General features: G+C 40.4%; 3 protein-coding genes across 4 annotated transcripts in view; 1 reads left to right on the plus strand and 2 right to left on the minus strand.

Moving 5' to 3' along the window:
• Positions 1–3,186, plus strand: part of csrnp3 (cysteine-serine-rich nuclear protein 3) — a 45,717-nt gene extending 42,531 nt beyond the window's left edge. The window contains exon 7 of the mRNA XM_025063925.1: positions 225–3,186. Coding sequence (XP_024919693.1) covers positions 225–866 — 642 coding nt within the window. The 3' untranslated portion in view covers positions 867–3,186. The remainder of the gene's footprint in view (positions 1–224) is intronic.
• A 145-nt stretch (positions 3,187–3,331) lies between these two features.
• On the minus strand, positions 3,332–12,379 carry galnt3 (UDP-N-acetyl-alpha-D-galactosamine:polypeptide N-acetylgalactosaminyltransferase 3 (GalNAc-T3)). Of its 2 annotated transcripts, XM_025063550.1 has the most exons (12): positions 11,340–12,379; positions 10,533–11,050; positions 10,352–10,429; positions 9,467–9,639; positions 8,394–8,543; positions 7,950–8,184; positions 7,725–7,842; positions 7,198–7,398; positions 6,058–6,189; positions 5,706–5,807; positions 5,416–5,568; positions 3,332–5,318 (listed from the first exon to the last, which is right to left on the minus strand). In XM_025063550.1, the coding sequence occupies exons 2-12, from the start codon at positions 11,030–11,032 to the stop codon at positions 5,205–5,207; spliced, it is 1,956 nt and encodes a 651-aa protein (XP_024919318.1). In that variant the 5' UTR covers positions 11,033–11,050; positions 11,340–12,379; the 3' UTR covers positions 3,332–5,204. The 2 variants fall into 2 exon arrangements, with proteins under 2 accessions (XP_024919318.1, XP_008326940.1); XM_008328718.3 differs by lacking the exon at positions 10,352–10,429.
• A 147-nt stretch (positions 12,380–12,526) lies between these two features.
• ttc21b (tetratricopeptide repeat domain 21B) lies at positions 12,527–25,432 on the minus strand. Its single transcript, XM_008328717.3, has 29 exons — positions 25,167–25,432; positions 23,855–23,984; positions 23,633–23,743; positions 23,370–23,536; positions 23,157–23,279; positions 22,923–23,080; positions 22,117–22,201; positions 21,923–22,021; positions 21,652–21,844; positions 21,429–21,526; positions 21,058–21,258; positions 20,296–20,425; positions 20,053–20,210; positions 19,035–19,259; positions 18,699–18,937; positions 18,547–18,619; positions 17,661–17,771; positions 17,449–17,587; positions 16,807–16,913; positions 16,052–16,240; positions 15,730–15,840; positions 15,556–15,637; positions 15,284–15,434; positions 15,038–15,199; positions 14,719–14,914; positions 13,903–14,127; positions 13,712–13,832; positions 13,545–13,612; positions 12,527–13,457 (listed from the first exon to the last, which is right to left on the minus strand). Exons 1-29 carry the CDS (start codon positions 25,188–25,190, stop codon positions 13,380–13,382), a joined length of 3,954 nt encoding a protein of 1,317 aa, XP_008326939.1. The 5' UTR covers positions 25,191–25,432; the 3' UTR covers positions 12,527–13,379.
• Between the last annotated feature and the right edge of the window lie 812 nt (positions 25,433–26,244).

Genomic DNA, 26,244 nt, shown 5'->3' on the forward strand with positions numbered 1-26,244 from the left:
GCATGCACCTGCAGGCCACGGACGAAATGGAGGAGCCTCTGGATGATGAGGAAGAAGATGAGGACGATGAAGATGAGGAGGATGAGGAAGAAGAGGAGGAAGAGGATGATGAGGAAAATGAGGAAGATGAGGAGGACGAGGAGGACAGCAGCAGCGTCTGTAGCGGTCTGTCCGACTCCAGCACGCAGAGTCTGGCCAACAGTGACTCTGAGGACGAGGAAAATGAAGACGAGAAGCCCGAGAACTTCGAAAACGACGCGACGACCCCGCCGACGTCTCATACCGAGGTGGTGCCTCTGTCCACGGTGCTGTGTTACACCGACAGCTCCCACGACAACCATGTGAACGGCAACACTTATTTAATGAACTCCTCCTCCGTGGAGTACTACCAGCTGGGAAGCTCCGCCGCCGCCGTCTCTGGTGGCCAGACCGACCTCTCCGCTGAATCCTACGGGGAGGCTTTAGCGTTCCAAGATCCCGTCAGCACAACTAGTGGCAACACAGCGCAAGGACCGTTCAGCTTAAACGACGAGCAGTACCCAGACTACTCCAGTCAGACGGTAGGTCAATACACAGCTGCTCACAATTTCAACGGCGCTCACTCTGCCCCCGTCAGCTGCTACACTCCAGACCGGGAGAAGGTCACGTCCAAATCGGCCCACGTGGAGCAGCCTGAGAACCAGAACCTGACACAGTTCCAGAACTACCTGAACAATAACACGCAGGGTCCCTACAGCTCACGTCTGGCAGCCGAGCAGCCACAGCAGGAGTCCAGCGTTAATAGAAACTCTGACCTGACCTTACTAGCGAACGGTACTAAGAACCTTCCTTTACCAGACCATTGCCCCGAGGTCACAGCCATTTAGTGAGTGACATCTTCTTAAGTGTTCTTTTATTGTTCTGTCTCTACTGGAGCCTGACCAAATGGTCTTTTAAGGAAACACAGTCATGGCTTTTTTTGAAAGAAAGAAAGAGAAATGAAAAAAAAAGGGAAGAAGGAAAGAAAGAAACAAGATCTCACTGTAGCTTAAACTGCAAATCAAGTTACTCCACCGTGGAACGTTGACTATTGTATGTTCTCAGTAAATGTTTTTACCTGAAGGATTTTACGACTTCACGGTGTGCTCAAGGGCAAAATGGGTGAGAGTACAAAACAAGTGAAACATTTTCCGCTTTGTCATGTCGTGCAATGTATCTTGTAATTTCAGATGTAAATTTCTAGTTTTAAGCAGATATTGTACTGTAAATGTTACTTTTTTAATGTCTACCGTATCAGTCAAATGTGCAAAAAAAAAGAAGGTTTTACTGTCAGTTTATTTATTGTTTGAAGATGATCGGCATACTTATATATTGTAAATGTTTTGATAACATCGTGCATGCTGTTTTTGGCAAGGATTAATTGCTATTGTTTTATATGAAACGTGAGTTTATTGATCTTTTGGTTAGTATTATATGCTTTTCTATGGTTATTGAAAAGCATGTAAAAACCTAATCTCTCTCACTCTCTCTCTCTCTTTTTTTTAGTATACAATATCAGTAGCATTAAATGTGAGGCATGTCAAAATCAGTGGAAAGCCTATCGCACTCATGCGTCGGGGCCCAGTGGCATGCAGCTGAAAAATACTTGAATGACAGAAAACCACGGCTCCTGAATTCACGGCTTCGTTCACTCGGTTGTAAGAAACGGCGGTGATGATAAAACTACAGTATGTAGTATACTGAGTTTTGAGTGAAGTAATTTCTAATTGGACAACTAATACACAACAAGTAGTGCTAAAATTAAATCCTAAAAGCAGTACTGCTTGCCAATAGCCGCTAACATATTAGCAGCTTGGCAGAAATGTATTAAACAAAAGTAATTGAATGAAATAATTAAAAAAAAATTTTTTTTTAAGTTTTTTGCTTTTTTGCTGTCAAACCAAGTGAATTACAGAAAACCAGAATTGAACCTTTTTCTTCCGTATTTTAGAAAAGTGTACAAAGTTTCCTGGAAATACAAATACATATAAATAACCTCGGTACGTGGACGTTATGAAACTATCTTTGTCGAAAATTTAGCTAATTTGGAAACTTATTTCACAAATACTGTTCCGAAATGACGTGCCAGTATTTTATAACTTGAATTGTGAAGAGGGTTCTGCTCTGGAACACTGTAGCTACAAGTTGTCGATGTACTGAGATGTTTATTTATGAGGATCTGATTATGAAGCTGGTTAGTTTTATGAAATTGTAACGTGCAATAGTTCCGAGGACTGTAACAGACGTTCTCGTTTAAAGGTGAACAGAGATTGGTTCAAAATAACGGACTAGCGCTGGGGTTTGTGGAAAACGCCATAGTTGTATTAATGAAATAGGAGAAACAAATTTTCAAGGTTGACAATCAAAGCTTAATATTAAACGTGATTCATATCATTATTGAACACATACGTACACTATGTGAGTCTTATGAGCCATCCAAGAATGACAGCCAAACAGTTCGCCAAAAATCTGTAAATAACTCTTTTTTTTTTTTTTTTTTTGCAATTTCTTTGATTTGAAAAAATAAAAAAATAAGGAAGAATCCCAGGAACGCAAGATACACTCTAACAAGACTCTACCCGGGTTCTCTACCTTGGGTTCTTTGCTTCTGCATGAGCACAGACATTTATACCATTTCCATGCTTGAATTTACACAATCTCAAAGTTAGTACCGAGTGTGGAGATCGGGTGCGATGAAAGCCACAGACCTGTAATTCCATCCTAATGGTTTAAATGAGTGTTTGCAGGCAATCAGTAGTATTGACATGGCCTATCAGTGTCCATCAGTTGTGCCAAAGCATACAGTGTGTGTGTGTGTGTGTGTCGACTCAGACACCGTGACACAGCATCCGTTGAAGAATTTGCTTCGTTTTTACATTTTTCAGTATTTATTATGAATGATATAATAAAAATGTGTATTTATTGTGGTTTATGAAGAGTCTGTATCCAGTAAATTCCTTCGCTATTTTGAAGTTGTCTTTTGTTTCAAGCTGGTTGTGAATTGTAAAGCTTTATGTGCCTCATGTGTTTTATTCTTTATATATATATATATATACAGTATATATATTCCGTGAAATGCATATGTTTTGCACATATTTTTTCAGTGTTGGTTTTTGTAGAGAACAACAGCGTTCGTTTTTAATTGCCTCATTTTTTTGGTTTCATTAAACTTTGCTGGTTTGATCTTAACCCTAACCCCTGATGAAGTCCTGTATCTACACCACAGACTGCTGCCTGGGTTGTTGGGATTTGTTTGTGTCAAGCGCCCTCTGCAGACCAGAGAGAGAAAAATCAAACACGGTGGCTCTCAGTACTCTGTCAAGAGACTTTATTGAGCTCAGAAGAACCTTAGAATATCAAGGCACAAAACAGTTTCCATTTAAGGAAAACACTAAAAAATCCGACCTTTCAATAATCCCCGACTGGTTACAAAAAAACAAACAAACAACAACAACAAAAAAAACTTTTCACTTCCATCTAAACACCAGTGCCTGCACCAGACATTCATTTGTGGATTTTTGCTTGCATAAAGGAACAGAATTTAGACGTCTGAACAGAGGATTTTTAAGAGCACTAGGTGGAAGTGTTCAAGACATAAAAATAAAAATTTAAATAACATGAAACACTGCCAAGAATAGTAACAGTTAAAGCACTTGATACTTGACTGCAGGTAATTGCTGGTGAGTGCAGTAACTATTGTTTGAGGTCAACTCACAATAAAAACCAAGTGTGCATCCAAAAAAAAAACGAATTTGCCGTACACATCCATCTGTATAGTAACTGTTTATGGGTTAAAAGATTAAAAAAAATAAAAAATAAAATGGAATCTTAAGAAATAAATATATCAAAGTTAAACTACCCGAATTTACGGACATGTCTGACCCCAGCACTGCCCTCTGTCATTTTCTGTCTTGGCAGAAAATTGCATCGACTTCACAATACCATCACCTACTGTGTTCCACCACCATCCCCCAACCATCAACCAGTGTTCCCACTGAGAATATTACATTCAAGGAAGAAAAATCTAAGTATTCTCTCATTTTTCTTTTATATAAAAAAAAGGGACAAAACATATGTTTTATGTGGGATTTTCTTTGGTGAAATATGGAATTTTTTTTTAATGGGTATTTGGCGGAATCTGCGTTTGCAGATTCATAAGCATTAGCTTAGCGTGATGTCAATAGACATTAGCATGTCAAGGCTACATAGCGACACTGATAAACTGTCACTGTGTAGCAGAGTGACATCTGGTGAGTATTTGTGAAGAACATACTTATTGCACAACTAGTGTACAATAACAAATACTTATTTATAATTAACTTGTAAAAAGGCAGTGAGCTAATAGCTGCTAACATAAATTAATGATCACAGTCACTTCAGTTGGGAACTACAATGCATTTTCAAGGACTTTGCTCCAAGTTTTTTTTTTCTTTTTCTTGTGGTTATTATTTTGTTGCAATACCAATGTATAAACAAAGTCAAATTATAATAACCGCTTCACTATTCCAAATATGAAAATTTCTGTGGAATTCTTAGTTAGATTCACTATTCTGATTTTGCCACAAAATGCAATTTAAAATGTTTATTGGAGGCTTAATACGAGTGTTAGTTTTTTCAAATATGTGGTTATTGAGTTACACCGGGACACAGTTAATTATAATTTTTTTCAGCTGATTTAAAAAAAAAAAATTAACTATCAAAGTATATCTAAAATACGGCCATAACCTGCCAATGGAGGAGGTAGAAATTTAAAAACAAATTAAATCCTGCTATCTATCTATATATATATATATGTCTAAGGGTTGTTATCTGTTTCCTAAAACAAAGTGTGGAATTTTGGCTTGTTATGCTGTACCTAATACTGGTCGTGTTGAATGTGAAGGCAGCATGGTGAAAAAGTTTAAAAATATAAAATAGGCACTTGTTGTTGTTGGCATTATTTTTCAGAGCTTCCTTCTTGCAGTGAGACACTGTATTTCTGTCAGAGTCCAGACTGTTCAGCAGCAGCATTAGTTCAGTTCTTCTACCGTATGTTAAAAAAAAAACAACAAAAAAAATTAAAAAAAACTCCTTGTCCTTATACTTAAAAAAAAGGACAGAATTAGCTGCATATGGTAGGGCGTACTCATTGACCTAGTATGTCTGTGCATACAGATTAGCTACTCCTACTGTGGTAGTTCCCGCACTCAGACAAAGAACCAGAGCTGGTATCTGTCTGAGGGATTGCAGGTGGCGAGGGAGGGATGCACAAGGCGTGCAGTCAGACACAGATTCAGTCCTGGCATGTAGAATAACTGGTTCTATGTGGAGCGGAGAGACAGAGCTGATGAATTTCAAATATTATAAATCATACACATGAACGGACACACACGCACAGACACAGGAAGAACAACTTACGTCTTTTAGCTCCCACTTTTGCTCCTCTCCTACGCCGGAGCCTCCCCCTTTGTACTGGCAGAGTTCCAGCTTCAGAGAGCCATCGGAGCCGTGCAAACACAGCTCCTTCTGAATGTTGTGTCTGATCTCGTAGTGTGTGGAGTACTCGAAATACTACATCATTAAAAGAAAAAAAAAACAAAAACAAAAATGTGGTTCAGTGGCTGTTGATTGAACTGGTTAAAAACAAAAATGTGGTTCAGTGGCTGTGATTGAACTGGTTGTGGTGGTGTGTTTGTATTGAGACAGACCTGGTTCCCTCCCTGTCCGTGACACGGGTACATGATCAGCTCTTTACCTCCCTCATTGTTCTCTCCAGCGTCCAGACAGGAATCTCTGCCCACATTTTTCACCTACAGGGAGCGAGGGATGAGGGAAAGCAGTGAGAGGAAACAAAATGAAAAAACTAACATCCCATGCAAGCTGTTCAAACAACTTTTTATTCTCTGGAGTGCTTTGGCTGGTGTCAAATTGGAACTGTTCAGTGCCCTCTGGAGATCCCACGTGGAAACCCACAGTGGCTAGACAGAGCTGTAAGGTTTGGAAAGAGGAGAACTGCTGTGTGGTGCGTGTGTGTGTGTGTGTGTGTGTGTGTGATCTTACAGAGCCAAATCGGAGCGGGTTCAGATCAGGCATGAAGGCCTCTGGGTAAATGTTCTTCAAATACCAGGAGAAGCTTTTGCACTGCAGCCTCGTCCGAAACTCCAGCCGTTTGGAAATGTCTCCAAACGTCCTCTGTGAATGAGAATCAAAGTCTGATTAACATTTCCTCTGCGGGTTATACTGTATTTAGCAGAAATACTGCCACATATATTTCCAAATACCCTTTATTATAGTCATAATATTATTTATTACTTCCCCTACTACTCTGCTACTTACCACTATATACCATTTATGTGTGTATATATATATAAATATATACACAGTATATTTATATGTGTATATACAGTATGTGAATATATACATACACATACATATGTGTATGTATAGACAGAAATTATATAGTGTATATAGTGTTAAGAAGTAGCAAATATGTTTATAAAAAATTACATATATATTTTCTGTATATATACACATACATATATATATATATATTTCAGACACAGGTCAGTGACAACAGTAGACTTCACTGAGTCCACCTGTCTGATGACAAACCTACAGTAACATCCTGCAGTTCTTTAACAACCTCCTTAGGAAGCGTTGTACATTGTTCCACTTTTCTTTTTTTTTTTTAACCAACGTTAAGAGGATTTAATTACTCCCCTGTAAAAGTGAAGTGTTCAGCGTGTTTAAGAGGATTTGTGGCCACCCTGCACATAATGAGCACTCTCCCCACCGCCACCAGGAGGCGGCTCACCCCCGGGGCACACTGACAGCCACTGCAGTGCATTCCTTGAAGCTATGGTTGCTGGTCTGTCTGTTTGAAGACAGCAGGACAGGACAGGGCCGCCACCAAGGTGTAGCCTTCAGGGAACACTTTTTATGACACCTTTGGGACCACATGTTGGGAACCGCTGCCAGTCCGTGTCGTCTACTAGAAGAGAATTCCTTCAGGGCTCTCCCTGTGTGCTTTAACAGCTCTCAGTCTGCACCGGCTAATTTATTTGTCTCGTCTGAGTTTGTGTGTCATTTGTATGAAGAACATGGTGAATATGTATTTCCTGCTTTTTCTTCTTCACGGGGTGTAATGTAAGAGACGTATGAACTACTGTAGCAGATTAAAAAGACAAAACTTTTGCTCACATCCTTCGACATCTGCGCAGCTTGCTGGTTCCGCCGGTAGAAGATCTCCTTGTACTCGTCCATCCACACCTCGGCCAGTCGTACCTGGTTGCGAGCGATCACCTGTGTGCCCTTAGGGAAGGTGTGGGGGCTCTTGGTGCGGAAAACATGGCCGACGATGGAGCAAGGGATGATCTCCAGCTGCCCCCCGCACTGCCACACCTGTGGGTTCAAGGCAGAAATGATGCACAGTGAGTGACCACCAGAGGTCAGACCCCACGATAAATACTGGTGAGGTCATAACAGGTACATTTGATTATTTATTTGGATGTATTTATCAAAGAATTTTTACTGTTATTTGCGTAAATATATATATATAATAATGTATGTATATNNTATATATACATACAGATATTTTACTGTCCTAATAATCAGATCATCCATTCAGAAGAGGGAAGTTATTTTTAAGGCTGGGATGCCTACCATGCCAGCAGTGAGATAATGAATACAACCTGCATATTTGAAAATAAAGTCAAGTCACACCTTACCCTAAAGGACATCTCAATATTCTCTCCACCCCAGATCTCCATTTCCTCGTCGTAGCTTCCAATTTGATAAAAATAGTCCTTAGAAATGGAGAAGAGTCCTCCGGCAAATGTGGGCGTCCTGTTGAGAATGAACAGCAGTAAACACAACAAGAAACAGACAAAAAAAAAACACCTCTTCATATTCCTTTACAATCATTCACATGTTTTTTTTTTTTTTTCTCGTACTTAATAGGGTAGGTTTCATCTCTTCGTCTCCGTCTCTCGTGATCTGGAAGACTCTCCCAGCCGAAAGCCAGACTCCAGTCAAAGTTTCCCCGGTTGTGGTTCTGACCGTACGGGGACGGCTTCATGAACTCAAAGGTATTCAGATCAATAGTGGTTATGTCAGGACTGACTACTGCAGTGTAGTTCTCTGCTATTCTCGCCAGCAGAGGCTCCAGCCATCCCTGATAGCATTCACCTGTCCAAACACACACACACAATTCATAAAAAGTCAGCACGCCGCAGCTCACCTGCAAATCAAGAAGCTAAATAAGGAACGCAGCTCGGCAACGTCTTTTACTAGTTTTTCAAGAAGGAGAAGGAAAGTCATTGTCGTGTTTATCTGAGGGTGTGTGTGTGTGTGCGCTTGCGCGGGGGCGAGGCCGACAAAAATACATGCTGACTAACAGTGCGCGTCCAGAAAGGTGAGGGTGTCGCCGCTGGCAACAGAGGCGCCGAGCAGTCGAGCGGTGATGAGGCCTTTCCTCTCTCGCTGGCGGACGACTCGTACGATGCTGAGCTGCTTTAAATAGTCGTCCAGCTCATCCTTTAAGATATCTGGAGAAAAATTAAAAAAATAAAACTTAAATGACAGGCAGGTGAATAATTGAATAATTATTTTATTTTAATATACTGTATTATTCACAACCATCAGCCTGGAAGTGGAGATTCAAAAACTAAAACTAAAAAAAGATGAAAGAAACTTTTTGATTTATATTAATTCTTGTTTACAAGTCAAATCTGAGACACTTTTAATAATCTCTTAAAAATATTTTCAGTTTTTACCAGATGAGTTCTTGCAGGTCAGACAAAAGAACAGAAGATGGTTCACAAATTAGTCTCTCCTTGTCTACAAAAGACTACAGCTCACTATAGTGACAAGTACATGACTGGCTAATCAATCCAATTGTAATCCAAATTTTTTAAAAAGCAATTCTGGTAAAAAATATTTTCTTTTTCTAATCCTACATGCAAAAAAAAATTTTTTTTTGTGGGCGAGAGACAATTCAAAATAATAATAGTGATGATGATGATGATGATAATTTTGAGGTTCTGGCAAAACACTTTCCACCTTTCTCTGTGATCATTTGTGGAACAAATGAGTCACTGTCCAATTAAGGATTAAACGTGATGGCAAATTTTCTGACATTTCTGATTTTATCCCAAATTATTTCACTTCGCAAACAAATGAGCACAAAAAAAAACGTTGAAGTAAATTGAAGTATTTAAAAATCACCTGTATGAACCCCGTGACAACATCTGGCAGTAAAAAAAAAAGCCCAACAAAAACAGAAGAAGTGATACTCTGTTCTCATGTTTCCTACCCACACTCCACTGGACTCTGACTCACGGCAGAGCAGAAACGCTGCTAATTCCTTCTAGGAAAGTATTCACTGACCCTTCCTGCTGTTACCCACCAGAGCTCCCACCCAGCATGCACGGAGAAAAAAAAAAAAAATCAAAGCCAGCGAGGGCCGTACCGTCGACGCTGGCGTCGTCCACCAGGATGATCTCCTTGAGCAGAATGGCAGGAGAGGTGTGGAGGACACTGTACACCGTCCTCAGCAGAGTAGTCCAGGCCTCGTTGTGGAACACAATTATCACACTGGTGGTCGGCAGGGGGGGGCAGCGCTTGAAGGTTTGTTCAATACATCTGTGGCAGCACGGAGAAGGAGCACAAAGATGTGACTGTCCGCTACAGTTCCTGAGCTGAACAATAGTCTGGTTATTACATCGACACTCTCTCCCCCAGGGTGGTGTCCGCTTCAAATGAGACGCCGCCTTTTGGAATACCTGCAAATATCTGAGACAGGGGAACGACTGCCTGGACTAGCATGTACTGTGATTGGCCAAACATACGGTAAGTGAGCTGCTCCCTGAACCGGCCACAGTGACTGGGCAGGCGTGCCGCAACAAGGTCCCAGTCAGAACAATCACGGCTGTGGTTTCTCCCTCTGATTTTACACAGTTGCGAAAAGGCAAACACTGTGTAATGGATTTGTTTGGGTTTTGGACCCTGATGTTTGTTTTGCCCTAATTACAGTGTGTTACAACAACCTGAGCCTGAGTCACTTCACCAGGAGTGTGACTCTGAGTTCTGAGCCAAGACATGAAGCCATGAAGTGCTTACAGTACGGTACGGTACGGTACGGTACGACACAGGAGTCCAGTTGGCTCACACCAGTACAGTCACCTGATGTACTGGTGTGAGCTGCTTCCATAGTTGGAAGCAGAGAGTTGTGGGTTTGATTCCCAGAGAAACCACATGTTTGGAGCTTGCTAGGGGCAGCCTGTTAACAGTATATCAGATGCTAACACAACAATTTCCCAAATATGGGATCAATATAGTATAGTACAATATTTACATCAGAACCACTGACAGATGGAGGTTAGCGCTGATTGGCTGACAGTCGTTACTTCCTCTGAGATCTCTGCTGTTCTTTCTAATGAAACACATGTTCAACATTGTTCAACAACAACTTAAAGTGACACATTATTGAAAAGCAGGAGGTGAGTGTGTGTGTGTGGGTGGAGGGGGGGACGTACTCTGATGGTCTGGTGTCCGCGCCCAGGTCTCTGCTCAGTGAGATGCGGTCACTGGCGTACAGGTTAAAGCAGTGCTTCTCCTCGCCCCTCTCCTTCTCCTTCTGCTCCTCGGGACTCAGTGAGTTTGTATGAAAGGGTTTCCCGGCCGCTCCAGGAGCCAGGGGGTTCTGCGGCGGCCGCTCCAGGGCCGGCCTCAGCTCGGCGACGGTGTAGTGACCCTGCCTGCAGGAGGTGCCGTCTCCCCCGGTGTCCGACAGACGCACGGGGGCTCTGATCTGCATTTTTGGCATGGCGTCCCTGAAATTATTGACAGCTCCCATCACTATGCCCAACATGGCGTCCCGCTTCACTGCCATCTCCTTCAGCCAGGGCTCCTCTTGGTGGCTTTGGCTCCCCACTTCCCATTGTATGAGGAACACAAAAGTGACAAAGACGAGGGCCACGACCACCAGTTTAAGTGGGTGCAGCCTCCGCCGGAGCAGTCTGCGGAGAGCCGTCATTCTTCACTGGAGAGCAGGCTGGAATGAGAGCGAGATTCAGGTGGATCCACAATCTCAGAGTGGATTGTCAGTGATTTTTACAGATTAGCCAGAATAATCAGGGGATGAATCTATATGCAGTGACTTAAATTGTTATTTTAAAAAAAATCAATCTTAGTTATGCTGTGGATCTGAATATAAAAAGAAAACACACTTTCTGTGACGTGGTATTTAACTGATGTCAAACACAGAGTTTTAAAACGGCTCCTGAAATCAGACTGAAAGACTTTCTTTTCTCTCTATTTCGACTGTGAAAAAGTCCACGTACCATGAGTTGCTGAACCACCGCAGGTTACGCTTGGAAAAGCCCTTTAAACTTCTCCTCTACAGTCCACCGCATGGCATCTCGATCTGACCGGAGCTCTAATCACTTCTCGCCTGCAATGCGAACCAACTTTCCGCGGCGGAGTGGTAACAAAGATTCGCCGTCTTCTTTTCACACAAAACTTCCGTCTCGTTGGATCAAGGTGCGCTCCCCTCAGGTAGAAGGAGGAGACGTGGGGGCGCGCCTGCGCACACGGGACTCCAGCGTGTCAAAATCCATACCTGGAGGACAAACGACACTCTGGGGGGGAAAAACTCCAGTGTTGGTCCGTCCTCGGTGGGGCTTCCGTCACAATTAAAGTCACAATGTTTAATTCCAACCGAAACCAGTCAACACCAGCGCGGAACCGGACTTTCTGCAGCTCCAACGGCTGCAGCGGTCTGCGCACACGGAGCTGCTCACATCCAGCAGCGGTGTCATTAACAGGATTTGTTCAACTGCTCATTCGCCGGCACAGTTGCTGGGTTACAAATAAGGCAGGAACGCACCATGCCCCCACACAGCCCACCGCATCCAATCAGGCTGTGTGAGAAAACGGCGCACACACTTGAAGGAACCCAAAACGCACGTGTGTTTAGTAAAAAAGAAAGAAAGAAAAAAAAAACCTGAGTATCTTTACGCGTGGAACCAGATCTGAACACGTTGTTAAGGCTGTCAATGTGACACTCACCAGAAAACTCTGGACCCAGTCTGAAGACTTTAATTTCCCAGCTTTATCCCAGCGGATGATCCTGGAAGTCTGGAGGAGCCGCAGCCACAGGGAGTCAGGCTGCAGTCAGTGTGAAGCCTCCCCGCCTTTGACTCCCACTCCTCGGTCCATCTGCAGGTTCACAGCCACTTCCTATTCCCGGCAGGAATTCGGTTTATTGTGTCCATTAAAATATTCACTGCGTCCAACATTTATTTTTCCAGCCTCGCTCGGGAGAAGAGACAGCTGATGAAATGTGGTGGTCAGATTCTGAGAGGGGAAAAAAAGGGCCAATGAAAAACTATCATGATGTAAAAAAAAATTTTAAAAAAATTTGAAATTTGAAAATCTTACCTTTTTCATTTTTTCACATTTAAAGGGCAATAAATCCTGGAATAAATTATCAAATTATATTTTTTAGACAGTGATAGAAATGTAAATAGAAATTCAAAGACTTTATTTATGAAACTTTATTTTACAGAGAAGAGAAACTATATATTTAGAAAATCTGGAACCTTCTGCACAATCCAACCCCGTGTTTAATTAGTTTTTGTTTCGCAACAAATTAAAATGCTCACATACATTTATAAAGCATGAAGTTGACAGACAAGATTCAAACAGACAATGGTATCTGGAATCTGTGTATTATTAAAATAGTAAAAAAAACCCCAACCCAAACAAGGTATGGTTATAAATGGAACTAGGCTCAGTTTATAAACAACACAGATTTGTACAATATATACAGTCATGTGACCCTGCTCCATCTCTGCACCCCTTGAAAAACAACACTGAAGACTGGGTCGCGACCCCAGATTTTTTTTTGGGGGGGCTCATCTCACATCATGTTTCCCAGGAGTACGAATAATGTCTATTGATTTGGGTCGCAAAGGTTTGTGACTTTTAACATATGGGTGCCCCCCCCCCAAAAAAAAGTTTTTGGAAACACTGGACTAAACCATTTAAAAACAATGTTTCCTTTTTAATTTAGTTTAGAGTCTTTCTGAGGGAAGAACACCTGCAGGTGTGTGAAACCCCCTCCTCTATTTTTCTGGGTTCTGTGGTTTTCCTCCAGGAATGTCAGCACTCAGCTATTTATACACTTCAAAGGTCAATATGGAATTAAAGAGGGTTTCCCCCAAAAAGTTTGACTAAAATACCTGCACATTCTCTGCACTCAAATCATAGCAGTGCATTCTATGAAAGTTGACCTTATGTTTTATTAAAGAAAACCGCTCCACATTCACATAAAAAAGAAAGAAAAAAACCCCACAAAGACACACGAGACAAGTCCAGCGCTAAGACCTCAGCGCAGCACGAGCTTTGTCCAGAATTTCCTTCCTCATTTTCGGGTAATTCGGATGAGCAGCCAGAACCTTTGGGTGAAAACAGACATGATTAATGGGATTAGAAAAAACACTTGTAAACTGTTGAAACTGTAAAGTCTCTCTGCTGCCTCCTACCTTATGACACACATCTATGGCATCAACATGTCTCTTGGCCTTTAAGTAGTTAAAAGCCAGTTTGTATCCTGGAACGGGGAAAACAGAAGATTGAAGAACCTCTACAGTAATTCTGATGATTCATGTGTTTTCTGTCGCACTAACAGAAACAGGACCCGATGACTCACCTATAGTCGGGTTGGTCCGATTTCCATATTTCCAGGCCAGTTCATAGTTGAGTGCTGCATCACGGAACGCTTGTTCTTTTTCCATGATGTAGCCGAGATACTCGTAAGCCTTACAGCACGACTGGGGAGAAAAGCACTATTATTGTCAGCAAATATGTCTGAAATCAAACACTGGGATTCCCAGCACTGACCTTATTATGATTGAGACATCTCTTCAAGAGATCGCCGGCCATGTCATACTTCCCTGAATGGATGTAGATGTCCGCCAAGAGCAGCCAGCTCTTCTCAAACTCATCGGCGTCGACGATGCTCCAGTTCATCTTGGCGATGCGTTTGAGCTGGTTCCTGGCCCGCGGCGTTTGTTTGAGCATCATATAAGCCGTCGCCATGGCCAACAGTGCAGGGACGTGGTCTTTCTAAATCCACCCAAAGAATTTGGTTTAGAAAGGATTCATCTCACAACACTGACCCCCTCTGCTTTCCTGATATGTATTTTTAAAGGAGTGATAATAAATGAATAATGAATCCTTTGCAGGGTCACAAGGGTCTGATCTAATCCTCTTAATGTGCACGGTTTGGGGTCGTGGGCGGAAAGTAAAATTAAAAACGTTGATGAAAAACTCTTTGTCTCCAGAGCACAAATTTCATTTTATTTAAATGCAAAAATCAAGGATCTTCTTCTATTGGTCGGCCACATGTTCCCTTTGCAACAAAGGTCTGCATCCACATCCTATTCATATAAACAGTCAACGTTGAATTATGCAGGAAAAACAGCAACATTTCAAAGGTCTGCATCCACATCCTATTCATTCAAAAACAGCAACATTTTCTACATGAGTAAACTACACACAGCACTGGAATGGGCCCACCACAGATGTCAGGTGTGCAGTTTAATAGGAAATGGAATGAGTGACATTAAGGGAGTAAATATACCCTCCAGTGTGGGTGTGTTGACAGAGCAGAGGCAGGGTGATGCTAATCGTGTGCACCATCTGGAGTTTACTTACCTCACTGTTTGCAATCTCTGTGAAAACACCCAGGGCCTTCTCTATATGGGCCTTCTGCTTGGTTGCCATAATGCAGTAGTTCTGCAGGATGTTGAGCTGTATGTGTCCGCCTGCCGTCTGGGGCTTTAACTCCTTCAGTAGTTTCTCCGCAGTCCTCACAGCCAGCTGCTCCGACTCCTGCTTCTCAGTGGAGTTTCTAACAAGAGACAGAAAAAATGAAACCTGGAGATAAATCTCTATCTGGTATTTTTCACATTTTTCAACACATACAGTATTATTTTGGAAACTACAAGTCACGTATATTTTTTTCTCTTCTCACCCAATTTCTCCATCCAGATTCTCAAACACTTCTCCACCCATCGTGTCGTTGTCAGGGTTCAGGTAGATTTCAATCATGTTATACACGGCATTTTGACCCCAGTCGTTGTCTTTCCGTGCTTTGTTAAAGTGTCGCAGGGCGTCGTTTGGTTCTCCTGTGTACCTGACGAGACAGCACATCGCCCAATCACAGCATGTCCTACATTTGATGGGTGATAATAAAAATAGTCCAGGATTCCATTCTCACCAAAGATAAAGTCCTCTGCAGTAATTGTAACCAGGATCAAACTTAGATCTTGACGAATGTTTTTCTGCCATATCAAAAAATCTGGGGATTTCCTCTAGCTTCCCAGCTCTTCTCAACAGGTCAATAAGACGTGACAGAGTCGGGTAGTTGTCTGCAATAACAGGCGGAAGATCTGATGTGTTACTTTTCTAAGAAGGTCAAATCAGCACTTCATATTTACACTGAACACAAATTGAAGGTTAACAAAACACGAAACGTGACTTTACTGGCACCTGGCTTGCGCTCCAGCAGTTGTTGGAAGTGGAAAACTGCCTGTTCATAGTCCTGCTTCCTAAACATAATGTCAGCCATCATCTGAGAGCAAACACATGTAACAAATTAGGGCCACGCTCAAGTTCCAAAGAAAAGGTCAAACACAATTGTGGCGACAGACGAACAGAACGAACCAGCGTTGCGTCTTCGTTGAACTGGTCGTTCTTCAGGATGACGCTGCACTGCTCCTGGCACGCATCGACCTCGTCCAGGGTGAGGTAGAGCCGAGCCAGTTCCATCATCACCTACAGACAGGGAACTCATTCATTTGGATGGCGTTCATGTGACCAGTGTACGTGTGAAAGAATGAAGGCCGGTCAAAGCTTTTTCTCCGGTCAAACCATTTCACAACTAAGGTCACGGAATTTTAAAATTACAGGGACAAGACACTAAATGATGCCTGTTAACCACAGCTGCAGTGAGTACACAGAACGTTTTTGATTCGGCCGCGCTGACCTTTCGATCGGTCTCACAATACACAAGAGCCTCTTTGTAGAATTTGACCGCTCTCTCATAGCCCCTCTGACTTGTGTAGTGTTTAGCGATCTCAGCGCAGATCTCGGCGGCAAGCTGCTTCTGCATGGGGATGGCATCGGGCTGCTCCAACTGCACCCGCTTCAGCACCTTGGCCTGGACATCCCGGGCCTATCAGCAAGCAATGCACACAATTAGAATGATCACATCGTCAGCATATACTTTATCATTATATATATATATATATATTTATATTCATATATGTATATATATTAATTTTTATTTATATATATTTTTCTTTTTTCTTTTGCTCGCTATTTCTACTTTAGACATCTCAAATGATATTTGCCATTGATATTTTTTAAAATTAAAATAAAACCAAAACCTCTTTTGAGTAAAACAATTTACTTTAAATAACTAAATGAAAATAATGTAATTTAATTAACATACACACATTCCCTCAACATTAGACGTGTCTGTGTTCTGAATTAATCATAAAAAAAGAATTGCAAACCAGTACAAACCGGTCTTCAAGCCACTCTGCTCCCACAGTCAAAGCCACAGTGAATAAACAGTTTATCGAACCTCTTTCATCTCCCAGTTAAAAGTCACTGCTCAGGAGGAACTTTACGCTTGACAAAGTTATAATGTTATCAAATGGGAACATCTGTTCTAAACATCTTGACTTGTACAGTACGGAATCTCAAAAAAGGAGCCAAATAACGAGGGGAACTTACTCTTTGAAGGGAAAGCAAAGCTTCCTCATTTTTCCCGACCTTATTTTTGACCTTTGCCAACAGGACCTGATACCGACAGTCATCTGAGAGCACTGGCAGTTCATTCACTGGGTAGAACAAGAGTGGAACATAAAGAGAAAACAAAACAAAACAATCAGTACCGTACCTGTTTTAAACAAACGTCTCTGTTTATCTTTTTTTTTTTTTCTACACAAGGAAATAAACAACACAGAAACTAACACAACCCTAACATGATGATAAATCTTACTGAACACAAGTATATGGTGGAAAGCCCCTCTGAAACTCCGAACTGAAATTTTTTTACCAAAAATATAGGAACAAAGTTTGTGTTTGGTATTAAATATTTACTTTAAAAACTTTGTGTGGGACAATAATGAGTTTTTACTAAGCTGTAAGTCAGGCCATATAGAAATCTTCAGATAAAAAGAAAACATATTCTGACCTAAATAAATATTAAATATGAAAAAAAACCAATAGTTTTATAATATTTTACTTCACTTTATCAATATCATAATATCAATATCAACAACCGGAGTTGTTGTCTGAACAAAGTCTCTTTTATTAATAGTTTGTGATCAGTTCATTAAATGTGTGGGAAAACACCTCTGACACCAGACACACCTGGTTCATGGTCGAGGGCGTCGTGCAGGACTTTCTCACAGCGCTCAAACTGCTTCATCTTCATCAGTAACTCAGCCAGGTCGTAACGTAAGACGTTCTGCTGCTCGGCCCTCAGAGCGGCTTCGTAGTAATTTATTGCCTACAGAGGAGCCAGGTTACGTCAGCGGTAGTTTGTCTTTGTGAGGCTTCTGTTTATAAGTGAACAAACAAACCTTGACGTAGTTATGGGTCTTGACCAGGGCCTTTCCAATCTTGCTAGCTAGAGCTCCATCTTTGGGGTTTTTCTTCAACGCGTATTCATAAACCTCAATGGCCTTTTCTGGCTGAGAATAAACACATGACAATAAGTGAGGTCACCACGTCCTGTTTGCTTCAGTGTTGATTTAAAAAAAAGAAAACATCAGTGAGGTGTTACATCATTTTTAAACATTTAGTGAACACGAAAAACCGGATAGTATGAAACCTAAAACCTGTTGAGCTCAGTCTTCACCCACAACCAGAGAATGCATCAACGTGACTGACGTTGACGGATGAGGCTTTGGTTGCTATCCATAAAACCTGCAGGTAACCAGATGGTCTACTCTCTGACCAAACTCAGAATTTAACCAATCACCGAAACACAAGAATGTCCTGTTTATTTTTCCAATTTCCACTTGACTCAGAGTAGTAAAACATACCATATGAAAATACATTTTGTAATCTCAGTCTATAACATCCTAATATTATAATATGATACATATATATTCATATATACACATATATTTATACATATATACACATAGATGCATATATATCTACATATACACATATATATTCTATAATATATCTTAATATCCTATAATATGTAATGAATAATACATCTATAATATGTCAACCTTTGATTTGGTGCCCCCTAGCACTCTCATTCCTAAGGGATTACTGCATCAACAACGCCAGCAGAGGGCGCCCTAGACGACCGTTTCTGTGGCCTACATCAGGAGCCAGCTCTGCTTAGTACAGACTTTCAAATGCTCTTGCAGGAGCAGCTGTTACACAAACAACCTCTCACCTCCTCCCACATTGAGGATCAATAAAGTATTGCTGAAATATGAGACTCACCTCTTGAATATTCATGTAGGCATCACCGAGCAGGAGGTATGTGTGAGGACTGGGCATCTTCTCCACCATTTCTCTGAGAACAACACAGCCATGTCACATGTGTTGCAGTGTGGTGTTTTGAGTTATAATTTGAATGTTAATTTTCCTCTCACCTGTAACAGCTGGCATACAGACGCTTTTCTTTCCTGTGGTTCAGATATATGTCAGCCATTTTCTCCTTGGCCTGTATATAATAGGGCTGCTCGGGGGTGATGTTTCGGAGCATACTTAGCGCCAGTGTGGTGTCGCCTCGCAGCAGAGCCAGGTCTGCATTAGCAATAGTCACACGCAGCTCCTCAGGTGTGCCGGAGAACTCATTGATGGCATCCTGCATCACCTTTGCTGCTTCGTGCTGAAATATCAATTCAACAACAACGTATTCAAATCCAGACATAGCTTTAAAAAAAAACATAAAAAAACAACAAGAACCTAATCGTAATGTATCATACCTGTTCACCGTTGAGCCACAGAGCTTCAGCTAACTCCAAGAAGACAGAGACACAGTCAGCTGGGCTCAGCTCGATCTTCTTAGTCTTGGACTTGGAGGAAGATCCAGCTCTGCGAACACCCGGAAGACTCATGGCCATTTGCAGGGTCTGAATAGCCTCTGTGAGCTCGCCCATTTTCTTCTTACTCTGAGCCTTGATCAGGTGGTACAAAGGATGTTCTTGAATCTGGAGAAGACATTATGAAGTGACACATCAAATTAAATCTTTCTCATTATACAATACGTCTATAAAACTAAAGATGAAATAAATAAAAAAAAACTTTTTGCAGGGGTTAACACAGTCGGCTGAACAGAAAGTGAGCAAAGCTTAATTACATGTGTAGTACTAATTCCATGTTTTCATAAGCAAATCAACACATGCGATGTTCACTGAATACGTTTTCAACTGTGGAGAGACATTAGCGTATTTAGTGTTATGGAGCAGCTTTTATCAAATTGCTAAATAAATACCACAGTGAGACTAAACGATCTAAAGGAGGAAAACACACAATACCTGTTGACAGAGCTGATTGTAGTGAAAAGCTGTTGCGTAGCATCCAGTTCCTGAATCAGCAGGTTCTCAAGTACGAGTAGAGTATTTGAATTAAGTATCATTAAACTTATCCTAGTATACGGTTTTATTTATTTGACTAGGTCAATGTTTGAGAACTGATTCTGCTAACATGAGAGGTTGTGACAGAAACAATTACAGATACATATTATTTGACTAGGTCAATGTTTGAGAACAGATAGAACAGAGAACAGATACATGAAGACATATGAAGACATCACGCAATGGAAAATACATCAATATAGATCAAGCATCATTAGTACAAAAATAAATGGTTGTGTGAAACAGTGAACTACAATCTCTCTGTATATAGTCTTGAATATAATAAGGGACGTCAGACTTGTGAGTTTAAGGTGTTTTGCCAAGTGTTTCAGTCATCTGCTGCTTCAAAACTAAAACGGTATCTTACCTCAAATTTATGACTGAGGCAGAGTTCAAGAGACTGGGAACACAGCGTGAAGTTCCCCTGCAGCAGATGGATCTGTGCCATCAGTAGGTGGGCGTCTGCATGAGAGGGACACTGTTCCAAACAGTGGTTCAAACTGCTCTGAGCCGCCTCAGCATCACCTGTATGAAAACACAGAGGCCAGTAAAAAAAAAGAAAGACAGTCGGTGAACTCATTCTAATCCTTTGTGAAAATACAGCACTCACCAGACTGATATCTGACTTTGGCCAGCAGGAAAACCCCCTGGAGGAGACCTGGAACCACTTTGACCACGGTGTCCAAGAGTGAGGCGCAGTGCTGGAGTTGTGGAGGAGGAGCCTGGCCTTGAGCTGGAGGCTAAAAATAAAAACAAAATAAAACAACATTAGGGACATTTTTATTAACTTCAGTTAGAATAACAAGCAGTAAGATGAAAATAAACACAATTTATCAATCACTTTGCTCCCCACACAACCAGATTTTTTTTATTCCACAATTTATAATGTGCATAAAGGTAGAACAATATAATTTATGTTGAATAAAATATATATACATACAAGGAATAAGACAAAATAAGAAATAAAACCACAACCATTATAATTACACAGCATCAACAAAAATGTGAAGTTCAGCAGATAAAATTTGCTATAAAATTTTGCAATATTTCACTATAAAACAAAATTTGGCTACAATATTGCACAGTTAAATTGGGACATTATTGTGTATTAATAATCACTCTTAGAGGGAGGGGTTGAAGAAATAAAAGGAATCAGGCAGGCAGTGTGCTCATTAGCGCACCTTGGTGGTCCCTTTGAGTACTTAAAAACTTTTTCTGTATAAATATTAATCCTGTGTGAAATATTCTGTTTTTATTATTTGTTACCAGGGTAGAAACAAAGTAAATAACATTGAAGCCTAACTATATAAGACTGTACATGTGAAACAAATCAGTCAGTGGAAATATACTGCATAACTGCATACTGCCGTACCTTTGCAGGACAGAGTGAAAGATATTCTTTGACGATGTCCAAAAGAAAGTCAGGGTTAAGCTTCTCAAAGTACTCCACTCCCAGAGGCAGACCCTGCAGCGTGGAGAAGTGTGTGTCCACGGCATCATTCAAGATGTTTGTAATCTCCTCCTGTGGCCGGTTCCTTTTCACGGCGAGGACAGCGCGCAGGTATAACAGCTCCTGAAGGAGTGAAAGGAAAAAGAAGTAAATATATGGATGATAATAAACAGTCTGAGACACACACACAAAACAACAACTTCAATCTGGAGTGGTAGTCAGGGTGGAGCTACCAGTGTTGCAAGTATGTGTACAAAGAGAACAATGTTTCAGTATTTACAGGCAGACATTACCGCGGATTTTCCAATGGACTGCTGGATCTCTGTAAGAAATTCCAACTGCTGTTCGGCATCATCCAGTTGTCCTTCTATGAGCTGGCAACGAATAATGCCTAAAGGTCAGAGAGGAAAAACAAGTGTAACCTTTTTATATTTAAATATATGTAATTACATTGACATATAAGTACAATATATATATATATAATACATATGTAAATATTATATACAAATACGTAACCTGTCAAAGCAGCCACACTGGTTTCATCCAGAGTCATTGCAGTCTTGTACCATTTCATTGCCTCCCTGATTCTGCCCTGAAGAACCATCTGATAACCCAACTCTGTGGCAAAATCTGAGTCTTTGGAAGCCACGGTGAAGGCTCGTTCCACCATCCTGAACGTCTGCTCGATCACTTTCTCATTTCGTCCACACTTTTTGGGAAATACACCAGAGTCATATACCATTTATTTGACATTTCCACTGAATCAATTTTAAAGATTTTGTCTTACAACACGAGTGAAAGCCAGAGACATTCTGTAGTAAAGCTCAGGGTTGTGGGGCTCGGTGTTGTCCAGGCTGCTGATGAGGTTGGAAAGCTGCTTTACTGACTGCAAGAAAAGAAATTTTTAGACTGGAAATATGTTTGTTGACCTCTAGTCCTACGATGTAAAGGTGCGATTGCGTAAAGGTGCGTGAACTTTACCTCGGTAATATGTCCATCTCTACACAAGGAATGCAGAGCCAACATCCGTATTGCCTCAATGCTATTTCTGTCCTTCTGTAAAAGCCTGAAACATGACACAAGGTGAAGTGAATGTAGTTCATCCTATACACTTAATAAGCTTAGATTTCACTGATTGATAGTAATAGAATATACAATACCGCAGCTATACCATATCAAGCTTTCAAGCAAACAAAATTAAAGCTAAGAATAAAATAATTTGTGGCTGCGGTTGAGGAGAAGGAGTAGACTGTTGTTCAAAACTTTCAGCTAATCGTAACACAACTTAAAGATTTGACTGCACAACCTGGATAAGAGCCTGGAGAAGAGCACTATATTTGTCGGAGGGAGATAATTTCTCTGGACAGACATATTGGGGCCAGAATCTAAAATACATGGCTCAAACCAGTGGTTCCCAACCTTTTTTTGGCTTGTGATCTTAATTTGAAATCACAAATTTCTGGCGACATTGTCTTTTGTGCTAGAAGTGATTTCTTTAATCATATTTGTTATACTGTATTGGAATAAATCTTTTATCAGTAATTTTTTTTATCAATAACTAGACTTTTCAGGTGACCCTGTTGGAATTCCAGGCGACTCTACGTGGGGGTGCGACCCTAAGGTTGAAAAACACTAACTTACGCCATGAAACATGTTAGTGTTTCATTTTGCTTTTAAATGGTGAGAACAATTCTTAAAGCAGCCTGTGTCATTACTTACTGTGAGTCATACAGTATAACCATGACCTCTGTGTGTCACTGTGCACAAAAACATCAATCAAACATTACCTGTGGGCAGCATCTATGGTCTGCTCCCAGTCCTGAAGGCTGAGCAACAGCTTCATCTTCTTGGTAAGAGCAGGAAAAAACTCAGGGAAACTCACAACGACCTGGTTAGCTAACTCCAGAGCTCCAGAGTAGTTCTGACGATATTCGTAATATTGTGCCTATAAACCAAACATAGCATTGGGTTAGGGAAAACAATAATAATAATAAAAAGGTTTCTTTTAAATTCTGACCCACCTTTCCCATCAAGGCAAAAACATCTGTTCTCTCTTTCAGTCCTTCATCAAAGTATTTTCCAGCCTTCCTGGCGTAGGCATCTTTACCTGATGTCACATCTATCCAGGCCTTCAGTATTGTACCCTGTGTAAAAAAATTATTTATTTCATACACTCAAATACTTTTCATGGCATTTCTTATTTAAAAAAATCTTCTAAATGTGACACAGCTCACCTCTCTGGAGCCGTTGGATAGTTTGATCATTCTCTCTGTGTACTCTCTCGCTTTATCATTTCGCCCTAGCAGCCACAGGAACAGTCCGGCATAGTAAAGACCCTTGGGAGTTGCACTTTTCCTATCCTCTTTGACCTTAGCATCAAGTTCTTGGATGACTTCTCTGTCTGTAAAAACAAACCAACAAAAACACCACACGGACTCTAATGAACAGGTGGGTTTGTGCTTGTGTGAGATTATTAAAGGAATTTAATCTGGATTACCTGGGTTGCTCTTTTTCCTCTCGGCATAAACAAGTGCCATCAGAGTGCAAAGAGACACGTCTCGGCTGTCTCTTAATGTGTCCAGCTCTGCCGTGGCTTCTCGAATTTGATCTGAAGTCAGACAGAAACATAAGTGCAAAATGCAGCCTACATTGAAGATAGAACAGTCTGAGGAACAGGAAAGGGCTAATGCCATTAATTTATTGATTGGCTCAGACTTACCCTGCATCAGGCAGCCATAGGCATGGAAAAAACTGTAGATGGGATCATGGCTGAACTTCTTTTTGGCAGCGGCTGCAGTGTTGACAGCATGATTGAAGTGCTTCTCAAAGCAGTAGTATCTGATCAAAGTCTGTGTAGATGCAAACAGTAGCTGGAGTCAGTGTTGACCAAAGGTAGGTTAAAAACATACCTGCCTTTTTATAATTGGTAATGACTGGCCACAGAATAAAAGGTGGTTGTGTCCCCTAGGCTAGGAAAAAATGGTAGATCATTGTTGTTTTGTCATTCATCAATATACAAGTAGCTGTCAGAGTACTTCCATTCAGATTGGCTTCTAGCTTTTCTCACGTCATCCTCCACCACAATAAACAAGTGAATATTACCAGTAATACTTGTAATTAATTTATTGTAAATGGAAGAAAGTTAAACACTTAGAAAGAGAAAATAAAACAGAAAAAGCGGAAATTAAATAATTCAGTCATGGCTTGTATTGAGACTAAAGTTAATTGAAACCCAAATAAAAAAAAAAACGCAACCTCAAATCCAAAAAAGGAGCATATGACGCATTTTAAATATAAAGTAAAGACCAATAAAACAAGCGTACATGACGATAATAATAATACAAAAAACATGTCTACAGCTAACCTTACCTTAAGCAAGTTTGGACCCTATGTACATGACGATAATAATAATACAAAAACATGTCTACAGCTAACCTTTGGACCCTAGGATAGTAATAACAGTCATTTAAAAACGAAATAACTAAGATATCACCTGGCTTAATAAATACGTATGTAAACGAATTAACCAAATTATTGAAGTGATTTGTTTTAGAGTATGGTGGCCGTAGCGGACAAATCTTGAAAAGGCAACCTAAGTTATTCTCGGCGCTGTCCACATTTGGCGTCAACCTAAGTTATTCTCGGCGCTGTCCATATTTATATAAAGAATTATATCTCACGTCTCTTTTTTTTCGTCTTCTTGGATGTTTTAAGGAAGTGTGTATTCACACTCTGACACTACAGAATCCCTATTTACTATGCTATTTATTCAATATGAATTCGCCATAAGGAATCACCTATTAAGAGAAAAATACGACAACTCCACAACCGGCTCATGTTAGCTAGTTTTAGCTTGTAACATACACTATCGAAGGATACTTTTGCGTTCCAAACACGGCCATTACTTCTATCAAATAATGTCATTGCAGAAAAATCACTCTTGCTCTGCGAAATAAATGAGCTAAACTCTTGCTGTCTTGTAATAAGCTGCAAACAGCGCTAACTTGTCTATCGTTCTCATTTCCACTCACCAAGGTTGTCTCTTCATCCTCCATCTTACATTAGGTGTTGAGTGGCCGGCGTGAAAATATGTTACATCAGTCTGTCTTTTACTTTAGAACAACAAGAATAATATTAGCGTTTTTGTTGTTTTGTCGCCATTTTTCATCCCCTCCTCAAGCGTTGTCTGGTAACTAAGGAACGATGAATTTCAGTGGGATTAATTTTCCCTGAGATATTCTATCAGGCAAGCCCCAGGCGCTGAACTATGTTAAAACCCCTTGGTTCTAAGCAGTTGTTTATCAATTTATATACACAACAGAGAAATCTGAACTTTGTTGTATTTTAAAATGGCTGCCAATACAACCAACAAGTAAAAGGCAGGAAAAGATAGTTACATTTTTCGGGTTTAAAGCCTGACAGACTAAATTTAGGAAAAAATTCTGCTGTTTTTCTATCGAGCTAGTTTGCTAAGTAACTCTAGGTGGAGCAGTCACCTTTTCATAAAGGTATTTCTAGATATTCAATAAAAATTTAAAAGTAAGATTCATACCATATAACACAAACTAACATCACATATAAGCATATTTTTAAATATTTTTTTGTGATATTTGTGATTAGTCAAAACAAATATATTCAAACTAAAAGTTAATTAGAATCCAATAACAATATAAATGTTAAATATAACAAGTGTAATATTAAATAAACTGAAATAAATAATCAAAAAATGTTAAAATTAGCTAAGTAAATAAAGCACATCAAACAAATCACATGTGGTTGATTAATACATCTGAGGGCAGTGCACATTCACTTATAACTGCACACATACTGTACATACATACATTTAACATACTTAAAATATCTAAAGCATCCATACATGCCTTACCTGACAAAGGTTTTGTAGAATCTTACTTTACATCAAACAGCAGATCCAAACAAACCTAAAATATACACATGTAAATATTTTATATCCTTATATTATATTTTGGGGATTTATTTATCTTCGCTTGTTATGTATTTATCTTTATACTCTATGGATGTGGATGGTAGATGACAAATTTTATTCATTTATTTATTCATTTCAATATTTATACGACTGAAATACTGCAT

The sequence above is a fragment of the Cynoglossus semilaevis genome, chromosome 16, assembly GCF_000523025.1.
Source record: "Cynoglossus semilaevis isolate Cse_v1.0 chromosome 16, Cse_v1.0, whole genome shotgun sequence".
NCBI lineage: Eukaryota > Metazoa > Chordata > Actinopteri > Pleuronectiformes > Cynoglossidae > Cynoglossus > Cynoglossus semilaevis.

Coding starts and splice junctions, on each gene's coding strand:
- ttc21b (XM_008328717.3), bottom strand. CDS start 25,190: ATGGAGGATGAAGAGACAACCTTG. Junction 23,744..23,854: donor CTATGGCTGCCTGATGCAGG/GTAAGTCTGAGC, acceptor GTCTGACTTCAG/ATCAAATTCGAGAAGCCACG. Junction 20,426..21,057: donor TTTCACTCTGTCCTGCAAAG/GTACGGCAGTAT, acceptor TTTTATTTTTAG/CCTCCAGCTCAAGGCCAGGC.
- galnt3 (XM_025063550.1), bottom strand. CDS start 11,032: ATGACGGCTCTCCGCAGACTGCTCCGGCGGAGGCTGCACCCACTTAAA. Junction 9,640..10,351: donor CATCTGTCAGTGGTTCTGAT/GTAAATATTGTA, acceptor GTGCTGCCACAG/ATGTATTGAACAAACCTTCA. Junction 5,808..6,057: donor ACCCGCTCCGATTTGGCTCT/GTAAGATCACAC, acceptor CGCTCCCTGTAG/GTGAAAAATGTGGGCAGAGA.